The 17,916-nt window shown below is 36.5% G+C and overlaps 1 protein-coding gene across 3 annotated transcripts in view; it reads right to left on the minus strand.

The window, feature by feature from the left end:
• Positions 1-17,916, minus strand: part of CTNNA3 (catenin alpha 3) — a 394,612-nt gene that overhangs the window by 128,676 nt on the left and 248,020 nt on the right. For all 3 annotated transcript variants that reach the window (XM_015866262.2, XM_032445274.1, XM_032445275.1), the window contains one exon: positions 5,137-5,229. In XM_015866262.2, coding sequence (XP_015721748.1) covers positions 5,137-5,229 — 93 coding nt within the window. The remainder of the gene's footprint in view (positions 1-5,136; positions 5,230-17,916) is intronic.

Consider the following 17,916-nt stretch of genomic DNA (forward strand, 5'->3'; position numbering starts at 1 on the left):
TTTGCACAGAACCACAGAGTAATCAGTGAAGATGACAACACAAATGTATGTAGAAGACTGTTGGATATTGGGGAGGTGGTGCCTGCATGCAGCAGGGCTGGAGTCAGGGAGGTCACAAGTATCTGACAGGGGCGGTCACATGTACCAGTATATAGGGTTTGTTGCAAGGCATTAAACTTGTACTTTCGGCGTTACACACTGTGTGTGAGTCCCGTCTGTTCCCTATGCGCAGAGACATGGTACTTTCACACAGCAGCCTTGATTTGTTGCCAGATCGGGAAGCAACAAAGACATCTAGCCCATCAGCCACAGACTCAACAAAAACCTTAGTAAACTCTTGATGCCACAGTGTTTCTGAAATGGATAAATAAAATTTCAAATGATCCCAGATACATGTAAGAGGTTGATGGCTGCCTGTTTCAGAGACAGGAAAGAAAGCACCACAGCTGTGCTGAAATTACTGAAACTCAAAGAGAAAGGGGCTGCAATGTCTGGCTTCTCCTAAGAAACTTGGTGGGTCTTTTGCTGTTTTTTTTGGGGTTTTTTGGGGGTTTTTTTGGTTTTTTTTTGTTGTTGTTGTTGTTTTTGTTTTAACATTCTCCACACTGCAGGTACATAAGTTAATAAAGAAGCAGTTCTGTTATCCCTGAATACTGCAAATGAGATCCAGACAGTCCAGCTAATGTTGAAAAAACAGATGCATCACACTGGGATAAACAAATCTACAATGCTGAAGATGATAATATCAGATCTGTATGTGAATGGCTTAGAAACCTGAGACACAAAATACATTCCACTAATCAGCTCAGTATCTTGCTTAACATAATAGAATACTTCAGCCAGAAGACCTTCAAATCAGAGAGCTGTGCAGACCACTTGAATATGTACAAGGAGTAGCTGAAGTCCCTTGGTTTGTTCAGCCCAAAGTGGATTAGACTGAGGGTAGACCTCACTGTGGCCTATGGCATCCTCTCAAGAGGAAGTGGAAGGACAGATGCTGATCTGCTCACTCAAGCAACCAGAGATAGAACCCAAGGGAATGGCATGGAGCTGCAACAGAAGCTGGATATCAGGAAAAGGTTCTTCACCCAAGGGCGGATGGGTAAAGGAAACCTTCACAGCATGGAGCTTGCCAGAGCTCACAAGCATCCAGACAGTGCTCTCAAATGTATGATCTGATTTTGGGGCAATCCTAAGTTGAGCCAAGAGTTGCATTTGATGATCTTTAAGGGTCCCTTCCAACTTGGGATGTTCTATGATTCAGAGATAATCCAGTCCAACTGCCTGATCACTTCAGAGCTAACCAAAACTTCAAGCACATTATCAAGGGTATTATCTAATTTACTCTTGAACACTGGCATCAGCCACCCCTCTAGGAAGCGTGTTCCAGTGTTAGACCATTATCACTGTAAATAATTTTTCCTAATGTCCAGTCTGAGTCGCCTCTGGTGCAACCTCATGTCATTCCTAAACATACTGCCATCAGTTCCCAGGAAGAGAGACTGCACGTCATCTTTGCTTCTCTTCCACAGGAAGATGTAAAGAGCAAAGACATCACCTCTCAGCCTCTTCTGCAGCATAAACAACACAAATGCTCTCATATGACAGCACTCTTACCAGATTTCCTTTTTGCAACCTTCTGGATAATTTCTAAGTCCCTAAGCTCCTTTAAGATCCAGAGCTACACACATTTTTCAAGGTGAGGACACATCAGTACTAACTATAGTGGAAAAATCCTCTCTTTTGACCAGCTGGCTATGCTGTGCTGTGGCTACAGTACCTCAAAACACAGCTTGCCCTCTAGGCTGTCAGTGCCTGTTGATGAGTCATGTTGAGCCTGCTGTCAACCAACACCACCTAACTGCTCTTCATAAGGCTGCTCTCCACCCACTCATCTCCCAGTCTGTACCTGTGCTCAGCATTACAGAACAGAAATAACTAAAAAGGAAATCAATCTAGCTTGCTTGCTCCATTTACTCCCAGTACCTGTTCTTTAAAAACTGGCATACTGAATAAAGCAAACAATGCCTGAAGACTGCCTTAAAGAAATAAGAAAAAAGGGGCCTAATAATTACACTATAGCCCAGACAGGCCAAATCATCTTTACAGACTCAAAACACAAAGTCTTCTTACCCTTAGCTGCTCCTTTTGTTAGCCTAGCTTGCTGGACTTACTTGTTGAGCCACATGAAAGCTGATCAGACTGAATCTTATGTAAATGTAAAAATCTATGGCATTTTAGAAAGAGAAACTGGAACCCTTGTCTACTTATTTCTAATGTCCTATATTTAGGAAATTCTTCCACGTCCATATCCAACAGGTTTACCATCTGTTGCCTATTTTGGCCTCTACCATGAGGCAGAGGATCAACAGACCTCCTCCAATACATCTCTTCAATGAAACATGAGGGGAACAAACCCAAATCCTAGATGAGAAAAAAAACTATCATTTTGTACCCTTTCTGTTAAAAAAATACAATTGTTTGCTTGCTTCTGTGGATTCTTTTCCTTTTCTTTCTAACAGATTTAAGGAAATGACAGACTCGCTTGAGTACCAGGAAGGCAACATGGATTCACATACAGAACAACAGCAACATTTTAGATTTTGCCTATTTGACAACACTCGAGAAACATCTCCCAGCAGAAGCTATTGTCATGAACAGGAATTATATTTCCTTCACTAAAACATATGATAGCAGCACTCTCTCTGCATTCTATTGTTATCTATTATTATTGATATAAAATTAAATATTTTTTAAAATACAATCCTCAAGCAATTTCATTAACAGAAATTGTTTCATATCTGCTCTAACACTTTCTTAGCTTATTTAATTTATTGAACAGGTAAATATTTACTAATAATCTCATTTAAATTTTAAAAAGCCTGAGTTCAGAATCAACTCTCTACTTTTAAATACAGTACAGTATAATTAAGAGAACACATGTACTTCTACTGATTCTAACAATTACAAGGCTTTCCTCCAGTGCTTGCCTATTTTCTATCTACCCTTTCACCAGTGCTGTGGCAACATTGGAAATTTTGATGCTGAAATCCAAAGATCCCATGGTATTACTTGGGGGGGGGGGGGGGGTTTATTTTGGTTTTCACTCAGTGTTTGTACACTTAAATCCAAACAACTTGTCTCTGTTATGGCAATATATTTTTCTGACCAAAAAGCCTAAATTTTATTTTTTTACTCTACAGATTTAGGAATACTGAGGGTTTCTGCATGCTAATTTCTCCCATTTCAAACTCTAATTGATATGCTCTGCAAGGATCTTAAGAAATAATTATTTTCCTGCGGAGAATTTTTTCAAGATAAAGCATAATATGATTTACTGTAAAAATGCAGAAGTAAGAACTCTGCTGTTCTTACTTGGGTAAAATACCAATTGCATTCCCAGGGAATGATCCTTATCTGAGAAAGCAGCAAATGCTGCACAATGAACACACCATTAATAGTAATAAGATCTTTTAACATGCATACAGCATTCTCCATTTAGATAAACTTACAATCATCAACTAATTCATCCCTGAAATGAATTTAAAAGGTTTCAAAAAGGTAAAAAAAAAAAAAAAAGACAATACATAAATAAATGACAAAATATACCACACCAAAGGGAAAATTATGCAAAACAAAAACAATCAATTTCCATTTTACTACAGAAAATTAAATCCTAGCAATTTAAATGGCCACAAGAAAAAAGTAATCCTTTAGTCAATATTAGCCTTTAAGAGTTTCTGCTATCACATGTGATACTGATAATCTCAAGTTTAAAAAAAAAAAATGCTACAACTGGATGCATGATAACACTGTGTAAAGGTCCACTTGTACCCTTGCAGAAATAAAGCAGCTGGAAGAAGCTGTTAACAAATTCTTCTTACAAGCTAATAATCCTACAAGAACAGTAACATATTAAAGCCATTTTATACAGTGATATGTATAAAAACACCAACATGCTACAAAGTTATAATGATTCCTTTCAGGGAGTGTAGTGTTAGGGTAAGAGGTACCTTAAAGAAGGTAAATTTAGATGAGACCTAAGTAAGCAATTCTATACAATGAGAACAGTGAGACACTGGAACCGGTTGCTCAGAGGAGCTGTGGAAGCCCCATCCCTGGAGTGTTTAAGGCCAGGCTGGATGGGACTTTGGGCAACCTCATGTAGTGTCAGGTATCCCTGTACATAGCATGTGCGGTTGGAAATGAATGGTCCTTAAGGTTCCTTCAAACCCAAACCTTTCTATGATTTGATGATAAGACAAAGCACTTTCAGAGTATCACACTAACATACATATCTTTTTCTCATGTCCCGTCCTTTACTCAGTGGATATAAAATGGACTCCTCAAGCTTGTAATTGAGCATACTGCTAATATTTGTTTTTTACCTTCTATTACAACTATATTTAGCATTCAAGCACAAGAAAGGATAAGAACATTTCAGCCACTGTGTGAACTGTAGTGTTTTCCAAAGAACTAATGATCTTGAAATTATGTTACCTCAAGGATGAAACAACTCGTGTCAGATTCACACAAATCATCTCTGCTCTAAACAGAATTATGTAGCTGTTCTACATGTCTGTAATTCTGAACATGAGAAACATAGAAGGAATTCACTTTCTCTAAGTACCAATAAAGTATCTGCAGCTGTGTTAATTCTTATTCATCTACTTTAGACAAAAGCTCAAGTTCGGTGATTATCAGAATACTGGAATGTCTGCATACACACAAAATAAAGCAAGCTGTAATAACATTTCAGGTTCAGTCAAAATATGTACCGTGCTTAATAAAAGTAAAGACACTCCCAATTTGCCTATCATGGTAGGCTATTCATTCCATCAGGTTTAATTTCTGAAACAAAACAGCATGTTTCTTAAATTGCAATTCCTACAACTCCTTAAGACTCCCAATCAATAGGCTGTTCACAATTCCTGTGTTAACCACTAAGAAATAACAAAAGGATTAACTAAGTACATGCCCTTCATTTGTTATTCGGTTTTCATTTAACTACCCTAACCACTGTGAGAACTGAATGTGAATGTTAGACTGAAAAAGCATAACTAAACATCTACATTGTTTAAAAAGCACTGTGCATGCCCAGTGCATTGTAATGGGTATTAATTGAAAAAGTCATACCTGTGGGCACAAAGTCTCTATGTGATTAGCTGCCATTTGGACAATTTTCATTCCATCTTCATTTGTTGACAGCGAACAAGCAAGATTTGCAACCTTAAATAAAAACAAACAGTTTTGTAAGTAGGTATTCATTCCCATGCTATCAAACTTAGCAACATCATCTCAGCAAGGAAGACTTCATTACTTGGGGAAATTAATTTGTCCAAGAACATGATCTGAACAAGAGAACTCAGGAGAGGGGAGAAAAAAAAAAAAAAAAAAAAAAAAAAAAAAGAGAGAGAAGGAGCTGTGGAAAGGAGATGACATTAACAAGGAATCTCATGATCTCTCACCAGTTCAAGTTCACAGTATAATACCTACAGTATAGCATTCACCTAAATACAGGAAATTTCCGATTAAGATCCTATGGCTTCTTAAATCCCTTGTGGTTGTTTTGTTACTTCTCAGAGCCTTTCAAATCACATATGCAGACTTTAAGTTACTTAATTTTGCATCCTCAAGATCCAGTAAGATTTGCCATGATTTGATACAACGAAATACAGAGTGATTTACGCCCTGTGTCATACACAGATCATTAATTAGCTGTAGAATTATCTAATGAAATAGTAATGTCAGTACAATTTGTATTGAGAATGTATAAGGAAACATGAAATATATGCAAGTTTGGGTTTATTCTCCATTTTACTATATGCAGTGGAGATACAGCTTTCTTTAAACAAACAAACAAAAAAAAAGCCTTCCTACAAGGTTACACAACTCAGGAAGTTAGCAAAAATGAAGAAAAACAAACACACTTCACTTAACTGCAGCTCAATATCAACCTTTTGTAATGGGCTGCCTGAGTGCCTTTGGGACACCAAGGCCCTATAGATCTTTTCATTGTGCTGAAGCCATGTGAGACCCTTACATAAATTACACTTGCTAGCTTTGACAATCCTTTACTAAAATAGCTGTATTTACACTGCATCAGTCTTACATTAATGTACTTCAAGAACTGCTTGAGAAACAGTCCTCTGTAGTGCTGCAGCTAACAGCACAGAACAAAATAAATAGGTATACTTAATCTGTAATTATTCACAGGTCATGAAATGAACAGCATAGCCCAGGTGTCAAACAATAAAAACAAATCTTCATTTATCAACATTTTAATAGACTTTCCAACAAAGAATAATTTAATAGAGTTCTGTTATCAGAATTTTCTATTTATTTAATTGATATAAATAATTACAAAGAATTTGTTAGTCCAAGGACAAGTAAATTACTCTTCCTTTCCAAAAATCTGAAGAGAATAAGGGATAGAATGTCTGGCCTTCCATGCACAGCTGTGTCTTATAAATAATTTATGAACCCTTCCCTGTTATTCCAACAATTCATTGGCTCCCCACCTGAGCAATATAAAGTTTGAGGATTGAAGAAATTCAGTTTTCATAGTTGCAATGAAGCTGTACTCTTAAACTGCATTAATACTTTTAAACACAATACAATGTTTGAGAAAAACTGTTCCCTATTTTCAATCTTCTCCTCATGAATCTCAGTTTTATGTATTCCTTGGCAATGGTCTAACCCAATATTCCAAAAGCACAGACAGCAAACAAAGGATACAAGTATTAGGAGCTTACAGTGAACCATTTTATGAATAAAACAAACATAAGACTATGTTGTTTATACTGGAAGTCTTTTAAAAAATTCAAAACAGTTTTTTAAAAAAGTAGTAGTCAGTCACTTCATATCTGCATTTCAACATTTCAGCTTGGTTTTAGGAATACATATCATATTGCCATTCCGACAGTGAATTTACCTCCTTGCCTTTCATTTTACTTGACATTAGGGAATCTTTCAGTGGCATTAATATAATCAGATAGAATTTTCATCTATCTATGATGTCATCAACCAACATTATAAAACAGGAAGCACTGCTTTCAGAGCAGCCCCCACGTATACTTTATGTGTAAGTAACAGAGTACTCTGTCATCTTCAGTAGCTGATTAACAGCTATTCCACCTAAAAGACAATCCAGATAACAGTAAATAATTAGCATGGTCTCAAACATAAGTACACTAACTCTTAACTCCCTCGCTATGTCCTTAAGAGATCTCTTTACAAACTAAAACATAAAATCAAGTTGATTCATTATAAAAGGGCTGCTCTAAAATTAATGCTTCCTATTTTGTCACGTTGGCCCATTATGTCAGAAGCAGATATTACTGTTACTTTTACTGTACTATTTGCAGTAGTAGAAGTTGAGCCTTCCTATTTCACCACATGTAGTTGCAGTCTGACAGATGGCAGCAGAGGGGCAATCTGACAAAATGGTGTCCAATACAGAAATGCAAACGGAACAAAAGTGTATAAATTAATTCCTCCACGCAGAAAAAAAAATATCACCGCTGACATTCATTGACGCTTGCTTAAAATTTATAGAGAAAAAACAGTGGGTGTGAGCACATTGAGGCAGTGGGTGGTGCGTTTCAGCCGTGGTGACATTGACAGCGCGTCACCTCCACTAGTGCAGATATTTATAAGTGCAGCACTCAGACTCTTGTTCATTGTTGGCCAAAATGCCAAATGATGACAATGTTGAAAAATAAGTGTTTTGTAGCTGAGAATTTTCTCTGCCAAACAGTGCTACTGGGCTCTTCGTATCTGTTGTGGTTTCTACTGAAATAAACAGAAGGTTTTACTTTCCAAGCGACCTACATACTAAGCAGTTTATCATCTGCTGGCAGAGTTTCTACTTAACGTGTGCATTCCTTATAAAATGCTTCAGAATACCTCCATTTAGAAGTAACACTACTTTTTTTTATTACTTTATTTTTAGTTGTTACTTTTGTGGAATCTATACTTAATACAGATTTAACATGCATTTTGTTGCTATTCCTGCCTCTTTTCACTTTTTACCTCCCAGTCTTCCAGAAACATTTCTGACACTGCTATTTTAACTATTCTGACATGTTGTGCATCAAGAGGTCTGTTTATCTACCTTCTGGTTCCTTCTGCACTTCTCTTTTATTTGCCTCCACGTCTTTCCTTGCATTACACCATTAATGCCATAATCACTACTGATTTAACAAAATTAGGTCTACACTGTACACTGGAGACTAACCACTTCCCCTGTTCAACTGTAACCAACTACCTTGTTAACCTGAAAATACTCTTCTGAGCATTATGTAACAAAGTACTTCCTCTGACATTATTTATCAGGCGTGTTAGAAATTTTATTTCAGTAATTAATTTATAAAAGGGTATTTGAATACCAACGGACTAGATTGCTGCCTATTTTCAACTAACATAAACCAGCAGTCTGTTTATTACAAGTTCTACATGCTCAGGTAAGTTTCATCTCGTACAAGGTCATTTAGAAAACTGTTTTGATAAACTGGGTCACACACAAAAATATAAAATTAAAAACACAGCCTGTTGAAGCAAAGATGACATGTGAAAGTGAGAACTCTACACAATAAACATTTCAGAAATAACTTACTTTTATCTAAGTGTCAGACAACCCAGAACCCCATTTAGCTTTCTCTTGCTGCTTTTGGTAAAACTAAAGACAGTTGAAGAACTAGGTTAAAGATTCCCTCTCCAGCATGCAGAACTATTTTATAGTATTATTTTAATAAATCTAAACATTAGCAGCATTATATATCTCAGAACATTGCTACATACTTTTATAGTTATGAGACCTGTAACTCCATGTGGACTGGTCAGCTGACTGCAATATTATCCAGCTTCAACAATATTAGCCCAAAATTCTATCAAAAACTAGTGGCCAGTATTAAAGCATGATGAAGACACTGAAGAGGTTACAAGTAGAAAATTCATAGGAAATTAATATGGCTTTAACTGTAACTGACAGCAGTTGACAAACAGATTTGGCCTACACTGTTCTGAAATTTATCATCATAAAACAGATTTATACTTTACAATTACTGAATCTGTGCAGAATGCACAAGACCAAAAACATTTGGTGGATGCACATGCAGGGCCACAGACATCGCTAAACTATCATCCAATGCTTTAGAGGGTAACTGGTTAGTGAAGCTGCAAATCTTGACAGCGTTGACCTGCATCTATTTGCCTGCTGGAATGCTCCACTTAGTATTTATTTAGAAATAAAGCATTTCGCACCTTTGTGGAAAACTCAGACTCAATACATCTGTCCTCATCACAATCAGTTACACAAAGTAGATACATTCCAGTATAAGAAACTGTCCTCTCCCTAAACAGCTATTCCATCTACAAATATCTGTAGTGCCTTGGATCAAAACAGCCTCCATTTCAGATCTCTCCAGAGAGGTGGGGGAAGCATGACTGCCAGCAATGACCAAGGCAAAGAACTTGTTGAGTACCTCAGCCTACTCTGTGTCTGCTGAAACCTGTTCTTCCTTCTCGTTTATCACAGGGGTTATATTCTCCTTGGTCTATCTATTCTGAGCAACATACCAGTAGAATCCTTTCCTGCTACTTTTCACATCCCTCACTAAGTCCAGTTCCATCTCCACGCTGCTTTTCTTGTTCTCATCTCTGCATGCCCAAATGGCATTCCTGTATTTTTTTCCAGGCCTGGGTCTTGCACTTTGGCCACAACTCCAGGTAATCATTGGACTGGATGATTTTAGTGGACTTTTCCAACCTTGGCAATTCCATGATTCTTTCCTTTCTATCTCTTCTGAAATGCTTCTAGCTCTCAGTCAATTTGTTTCAGTCTCTAGTTGTATGACTCATCCCACCACAGTTCTGTGATAGCAATCAGATCATAGTTTTCCAATTATGCCATGGTTTCCAGCTTCTCCTAATTATTTCCCATACTGTGTGCATTGGTGTAGAGGATCTTCGGTGAGGCTATCAGTGGTGTTAGCTTCTTCAAGAAGCTCCTGAAATTCCTTAGAGACAAATTTCATCAAATCTGAGGTTCTTCCTTGTTGCTTCCTAGAATGATAGCTTTATTTGTCCCTTCTCTGTCACCCTAGAAGTCCTTCCCCTTCTCCATCAAATCTAGTTTAAAAATATCTCCTGATCAGTCCTGCCAGCTTGCTTCCTGGTATACTCCTGCCTTACCTGGTCGCTTATGTCCCATCCAACAACAATTTGCCCAGTTCTCATGTATCAAACACAAGCACACATTTTTGTTAAAAAGAATACGTCAACAAAAGGAAAAATCTAATAGCTCAGAGCAAAACCACTAGTTCACATCCCTGGAATTCTACAAACTAGTCAGTAGAAGTTCACAGACTCTAGAAATAGCCAAAGGACTACTGTAACATCCCAACTAATGGGATAAGATTGTAATTTCCCACTGAGCTTGCTCAAGGTCTCACCAATAGGTTTAATGACTTCCTAGAATCAACCTACTTTCCTCCCTACATTTTTAATTAACGACCTTTATTTTGCAGTGCTGCAAAATAAATACACAGGACTATTTAACCCTGTATATCAACATATGTGGTTAGTAAGCTGGTAAACAATAGTGTCAGTGAAGGAGGTGTTTGCCTTAATTGATTGTACAAATCGGTTCCTATAATTGAGATTCAAATTAAAACATGGATTGCAATAATGTATGAGAAAGAAAATGGAAACAGTTCATACTGCGTGACAGGTAGGATGTTACCTGAAACCACAGGCATTATCATCAGTCTTGAAAAGCTTTCTCCCTTTAAATGAAAACAAAACATTTTATAACAGAAGACCTTTCACTGATATGTACACAGATCCATAGTCAGAGGTTCTCCTGTCCTCCAGAAATCAAGTCCAAAGAAGTTGTACAAACTTTTACAAGATTCAGCTTGTGGCGATGTCTGAATTCTAGCAACTCGGAACCTTTCCCTTGCACTGGGAAGGCACATCCCATCTTAAAAAGGACAAAACTTACTGAAGAGAATAAACAAATCAGTGCCTAAGGCACCTTATGCAGCTCCCAAACCAAAAACTCCTTCTACCTCATACATACAGAAACATCAGATGAATTTGAGCAATTCTTTTCAAACATCTCTTTCAATAATTAGAAAATAACATTTCAGAACATCACATAAGTTAACTCTTTTAATACTCTTGGAATGTTTTTATTTAAAGCTACCTTTTCCAAACATTCTATCAAAACAACTGCCTTATCTTTGCAATTCCACTTCAGACAGTTTCCATAAATCTGTTTCTGACAAGTACATAACTGTTACAGCACAGCAAAACTGATGCATGTACCAAAGCCACAGACAAGCAGGAAATAACCTTTTGTAGCAAAAGGCTGGTTCCATGAATGAATAGACTAATGAAGAGGCCATTAAAGTTCAGCCACTGCAGCACCTTTGGCCAGCTGCTACACAGTATTCCTGTAAAAAAACAAGCATTGCAACACAATGCCAAGTCAGTGTTAAATGGTGTGGCATCCTCACAGCACATTTAAAAGTAGGAGAAAAACAAAACAAACAAACAAAAAAAAGCCCCTTACATTTGGGTAACTTTTCATTTCTGCATTTTACAATTACCTGGATGACTCATTTTTTATTTTTTCCCCACTAAGCTTTCCAACAATTGCAATGCTGACAACTGCTGTTTCCTGGAACTGAAAGGAGAATAATTCAGAGAAACCTTTGTACAGAAAAGTACCTTAATGATTATCAGAAAGCAGTGATGAAGTCTTTCATACACCCTTGATCAAGGCAGGAATCAATCACAGAATGTAGGTGTATCAACTCTTTCTACCGTAAACTAAAAATGCAATTATTTTTTACAGATTCAAAGGAAGTGATACAAGTTAATATTTTCAGCATTATTTAAAGATCTTTATTCTTTTATGATTCTTCTGAGCAGGTATTGAAAAAATATACATATCCAGAGAAGGTATATACATATACCATTCTTTTAGAGAGCAGCTTTAAGGGCAAGTGGTAGCAGCAAATGATTAAGCACCAATACTGACTAAAACACTGCTCTACTCCAGGGTGTGTATCTCTCATTTTCACCGGTGACAAGCCATTCACATGTGCTCCTAAAAGCTCAACATTGTTCACGTAAAGTACTTAATTCAAAAAATAAATCATTTTGAACTTGAACTGAAACTAATCATTTAGCAACCTAGAAAAAGAAGGTGCATCTCATATTGCTTTATAACACTGCCTTACGAGCTGATTTTTTAGGCTGAAATTTTGGGTTTTCTAGCTCAAAAAAACTAGGTCTTAAAAGGCAAGGCCATTAAGCTTAGTGTTCACAAAAGGTTAAGCACCAGCTCTTAACATTGACAAGTTTAAAAAAACAAGGATGAGGAAATTCAACTTCCAAAACACATAAACCCTTGTTTTGTAATCTATTCTAAAAGCTCAACCAGAAAACACGCAACAAAAATACACATCTATCTCATTTTGCTGGACAAGAAGTCAGCCAGTCACTGTCAAGCACCCCACTGTGCCATGAACTCAGCACAGCAGCAAACCTTACACAAGGAAGGGAGTGCCAAGACAACATCATAGAGCGCTGCCACAAAATAATGGCTACGAAGGCACTTTGTGGACTGCTGGAAACAGTGGGAGGTAAAGGTGAACTCACCTATGTCTCTTGCATTTAGTTCTTGGCAATATTACAAACAATCCTGCCCCTGATTTGTATTCTTTTATCTCTTTTTGTTTTCCCCACTCAACAACAATCAGTTCTGCTGCACAGGCATGAAAATCTTGAAGTTTGGGTGTATGCTAATTCTGTTCAAAAAAAGTTTGCATACTAAATTGAGTCAAAATTTTAAATTGAATTTTAAAGCTGAGAACATGAATAGGAAGCTTTTTATAAAATAGAACAATTACATTTACAGTGGTTATAAAGTACTACCATAATTCACTCATACGGAAATACAGGCATATAACTATATTAGATAACTAAGCTATCTTTAAAACAAAGTAAATATTATACTGATTCAGTGGTAAAAACTTGACCTTCTCCACAGAACACATAAAATTATAGCACATGTTTACATATTTTCAACATTCTACATTTCAAGTCCTTTAAAAACGTAAATTAATCCTCTCATTTCTATTTTTCCTTAATTCTATCAATTAACATATAAGTAATTTTTCCTCACATGTATTTTCCTTCTCCTCAGTATGTAGTATCACAAGCTGTGTTCCCACAACTACTATAAAAGCCATCTATAGACAGGAAATTCCAACATCAGTGGAGCTGGAAGTAATCTCCTAGCTACAGTTTATATGGAACTTTGTACTAACAAACGTTTCTGTTTCACATGAAGTCTTTCTATAATTAAGTTCAAACGTTTATAATATGAATTGCTTCAGTGATTTGTATAATGCAGTATCTATTCTAGGAGACCAAAATTCACAACCAAAATTTATATCCAAAATCATTCAGGTTTCTAAACCGTGGATGAACTTTGTGGAATCCAGGAAAGAGCTTATATGCATACTCACCATAAGCACATAAATACAATACAAAGACTGTGCTCCTAATATATTCACTGAAAAAAAAAAAAAACAAAAAAAAAACCACCTTTTATTGAGCCTTCTTACTTACTGAATACCAGCCTTAAAAAAGACAAATGAATCCTCTGTTAATCACTGCAAAATGATGAACACATAAGAAACAGACCTGACACATATAAATGCCCATCCAACGAGTGTTTACAGGCTACTACTAAGGTTCAAAGGAAACAAATTTCTGAGCAAGGAAGCCTAGGATTGTATCCTATGCATGATTCATAAAGAAGGCTGATGGGGTACGTGTTAATTAAGGTAAAACTTTAAATGGCACCGTGAACTTCCCATCACAAAAACACACAGGATAGTGCTCATCCACCCCCTTACCAGACTGACTGAGTAGAAGCAACTGATACTGTTTGACTGACAGCAGTTCATTAAGAGAACATGATTAGATGATGTAATTCTGTCCTGAGTCTGGGAAGAAGGCTCTTGGGGTCTGGTAACAGCTGCCTATGTTTTTCAGAATGATAACATTTCAGAAGTTTGACATGAATTGAACAATTCAGCTAGAAGGTACCTTCAAAGATCATCTAAGTCCAACTGCCTGACCATATCAGGGATAACCAAAACTTAAGTAGATTAACAAGGGTATAATCCAAGTATTTCTTGAGCAGTGATAGACATGGGCATCAACCACCTCACTAGGAAGCCCATTCCAGTGTTCAAACATCCTGACAGGAAAGGAATTTTTCCTAACATCCAGTCTGAACCTCCTCTGGTGCAGCTTTGTGCCATTCCCATGCATCCTGTCATCAGTTACCAGGGAGAAGATGCTGGCATCACTCTTTCTACTGGTGCCCAGTATTTTCAATACTATTTTAGCACTTACTGAAAAGAAATCTAATGTTATGATATTAAAAATTGAGCAATGCAAAATGACAGTTCTTGTTATTGCATACTGCATCAGTTTGGTTTCTTTTAAAGAGCTCTTCCAGAGGAAGAACATGCTGAAAGAAAAAAAAAGGAAAAAAAACCATCTAACAGTAGGTGCCTTTTGTCTTAGTCAAGTTGTCAAAAACAAAAACATCCAACATCTCTGAACAACTATCATTTGTCTTTCTTATGATGAGAAATTCTAGTCCATGACATCCTATTCTTCCTAATTTCCTTGTTTTCTTCTTTTTGGAAACAAGTTCAGCTACTGTGCTTAATTTTATGTACACAGTTAGGTCTTCACTGTGAAATGATTTCTTCTGCATTTGCACCTTCAGAACAATTCTTTTATGGGCAACAGGCAATACAAAAGAGTTCTGTCAAAATTGAGATTTCTGGGGACATGCCATGCAACGACAGTTATCCCTATTTCTAACAATTTGAGAAACTTCTGGTTTCTGAAGTAATCCAAGAAACAAATAACTGTCAGGTATGATGAGCTGGAATTCCTGTTGAACAAAACTACTCTCCCTTGGGAGCTTGCATAACTTATAGTACACCCCACCTCAACAGCTAGAAGTGTCAGCCACATAGTATGATGAATATACCGCTCAGACACAGAACTTTGGTCTTCTGGATGCTTACCTTTTCTTTCCTTGCTTCACACTTATGCAATAAAAAATTGTGATTAAGAGGATTAATGAAAATGTCACCATTTATTACCTGAAGCTCAACCTATAACAGGAAACTTGAGCCTTATTTCATCAATTACATAAACGTGCAAAAATTTTCATATTATGAATTCAGGATACGCTGTGAGGTGCTGGAAATCTGTAAGGCCCAAAATACCAAGGTTCAAAGCCCTAAAATTCTCATATGGTTAAAAACACAGGCTTTACTTTAAGATAATTAAATTTTCTACACAATTTTCTCCATTCACCACTAAGAGCACATTACCTCTCAATTAAGCTAACTTCAACATATTAAGAACAAGTTACTAATTTTTGAAGGCCTCCTTCCATCTTTTCTATTACCATCCAATTAACATTGATAGCTTCCTTCCATCAAAACTGTAAATGTTTTTGCATTTAAAGCATTTGTGCATTTATCCTGTGCTGCCCGTTACTTCTGAAATAGCTCCCACATCCCTACAATTACTACTTCCATCTTTACAATATCCTTTTGCATGCTTTTTGCAAACAACCAACCGGAGCAACACCCAAAAATACTAAAAGCTTGTCAGTACAATAGTAAGGATGACTATGCTCTTTTAATTGATGGCCATCACATAAGCCTTTAAACCAGGTCAGTTTGTTAGAGGACTCTATTCCACACAGTAATAAATTTCAGCTTACATAGGAAAGCAAAGGTTCAGGCCTAACTCTTGATACTCTTAGCATTAACTTTGTGGTTTAGGTGTTAAATTTCATTCCTAGACAACCTGCAGAAAAAGTTACCTGTAAATAAAGAAGAGAAAGTTTTTCGGTTCATATGTTTGTGGGCTTTTTTTTTTCCAATTGTTTTTGTAGATGCATTGTGTGGCACGTAGCCACATATTTACATAAAATTAACATACATTTAGTAGCTGAATTGCTAAAATAGAGGAGATAAAAAGGCAATGAAAAACTTACAAGAAAGGAAAACTCAGCTATCCTATTATCACTGATATGTCATTAACTAACTCTGGCCTGAACAAGCAGGCTATGCACTGGTCTCCTAGAACTGAGCAAGTGGGACAAAAGCAAGGGACTACTGAACAGACATTCTGATTCACAGAGCTGAGATTGAATGTAAATTTGCAGACAGAAGGTAGTTCTCATCTCAAAAGCAAATAACTGTGTTAACTAGCTAAGTAAGATTCTGAAAAACATCAAGAAAGAATGAGATATCAAAAAGAAAAAAAGTTAATTTACCATGGATAGACTGATCCTAGATAATAGCGCGGTAATGTAAATCTGCTTCCCATCCATAAATAAGAATCTTGCCTAGAAGTACTTGTCTCATTTACAAAAAAACAAACAAAGAAAAGGGAAAAAAACCCACACTCCAGTTATGTCTGCAGATTACACTCTACAACATAATCCTGCATCCACTTCAACAGCAGTCATTTTTCTTGTCTTCTGATTATGCTCTGAAGAGCAATAAAAGATTCTGCTCTCTATTTTGTATTCTCAGTGTTAACAAAGATGCTCCAATAGTTTGACTTTTACAGATGTAGAAGTGCAGTTGTAGAGTTTTGCAATTAACACAAGTATTTTTGTATTTCAATATCTAAGTAAAATCAATGCTAAAGAACATGTAATTAAACATAAAAATATTATCTTTATTTAGTGCTGAACAGCCTGGAATGTTCAGCCATAGAAACGATCCCTAGCACTGAGAATATTTAATTCTTACTGCCTCTGAAAGGGATGGAAATACATATCGTGCAGTTGTCAGTACTTCAATATGTAAAGCAAAAATCCATCAATAGGTGTGGATTAATAAAGCCCACTTAAACTTAAGCTATCTGCATAGAAAACACAGAATTACGTGTTACTTTGGATGGCATTTTGTAGTTGCTGTTGGGTTTTCATTTTTCAGAATTATGGTCATTTTTTTCCCCCATGACTGTTAGCTCTGAGTAGAAGAAAACAAACATGAAAGAACATAGTCCTTTCCTACCAAATGCTTAGAGGAAAAAAAAAAAAAAAAAAAAAAAAAAAAAAAACAAAAACAAAAAAAAAAAAATAACCTATCACAAAGCTTCTTGAAGGTTTGTTCTATGCTCCACTCAGAAAAGAAGAATTAGATGATTTTATTTTGCCAACTGCATTTACTATGATGAGCTGCCCTCTGCATCCAATTTTCTGGGCCAGTATAGTTAAAATTTGCCATACAACAGAGTTAAAAATTACAAACAGGTTAGATAGAGCAACAACTGAGAGACATCTTTCCCCATTGTATTTGAAGAGTAATACTCAATGTATTTGCAGAATCTAGTGGCAGATGTAGAAAGCTTTTTCAAGAAGTAGTTGTCCCATTCTTTGCCTGAGAGAAAGGAAGTGCTGTCACGTCATACCCTTTTTAATTTACTGTCAATAGATTTCTTTTATCAAATACCGTGATTTCATAAGCTGGGTTTTGCAAACATTTTGATTGTGAATATGCATATACATAAAGAGGCTTACAAATAAATAAGCAACTCTTTTTTTTCCCCACAGAAATTGCACCAATTTGCAGGTCTCTACCCAGAGGCAATTAATTTGTATAAGCCTTGCATGAACACTCTTAACAAAGTTGAATGTTGACTTCCAGTTAGACGAATGAGTTTATCTTTATTCCACTCTCTATCACTGATCCAAGTGACAGACCCATTTTTCCTCCCTTCTTCTATGTGAACTTTTTTTTTCCCCAGGACCGGGAATCCAGGTAAGGGGTCACAGACCTA

Source organism: Coturnix japonica, chromosome 6 (assembly GCF_001577835.2).
Source record: "Coturnix japonica isolate 7356 chromosome 6, Coturnix japonica 2.1, whole genome shotgun sequence".
Classification (NCBI taxonomy): Eukaryota; Metazoa; Chordata; class Aves; order Galliformes; family Phasianidae; genus Coturnix; species Coturnix japonica.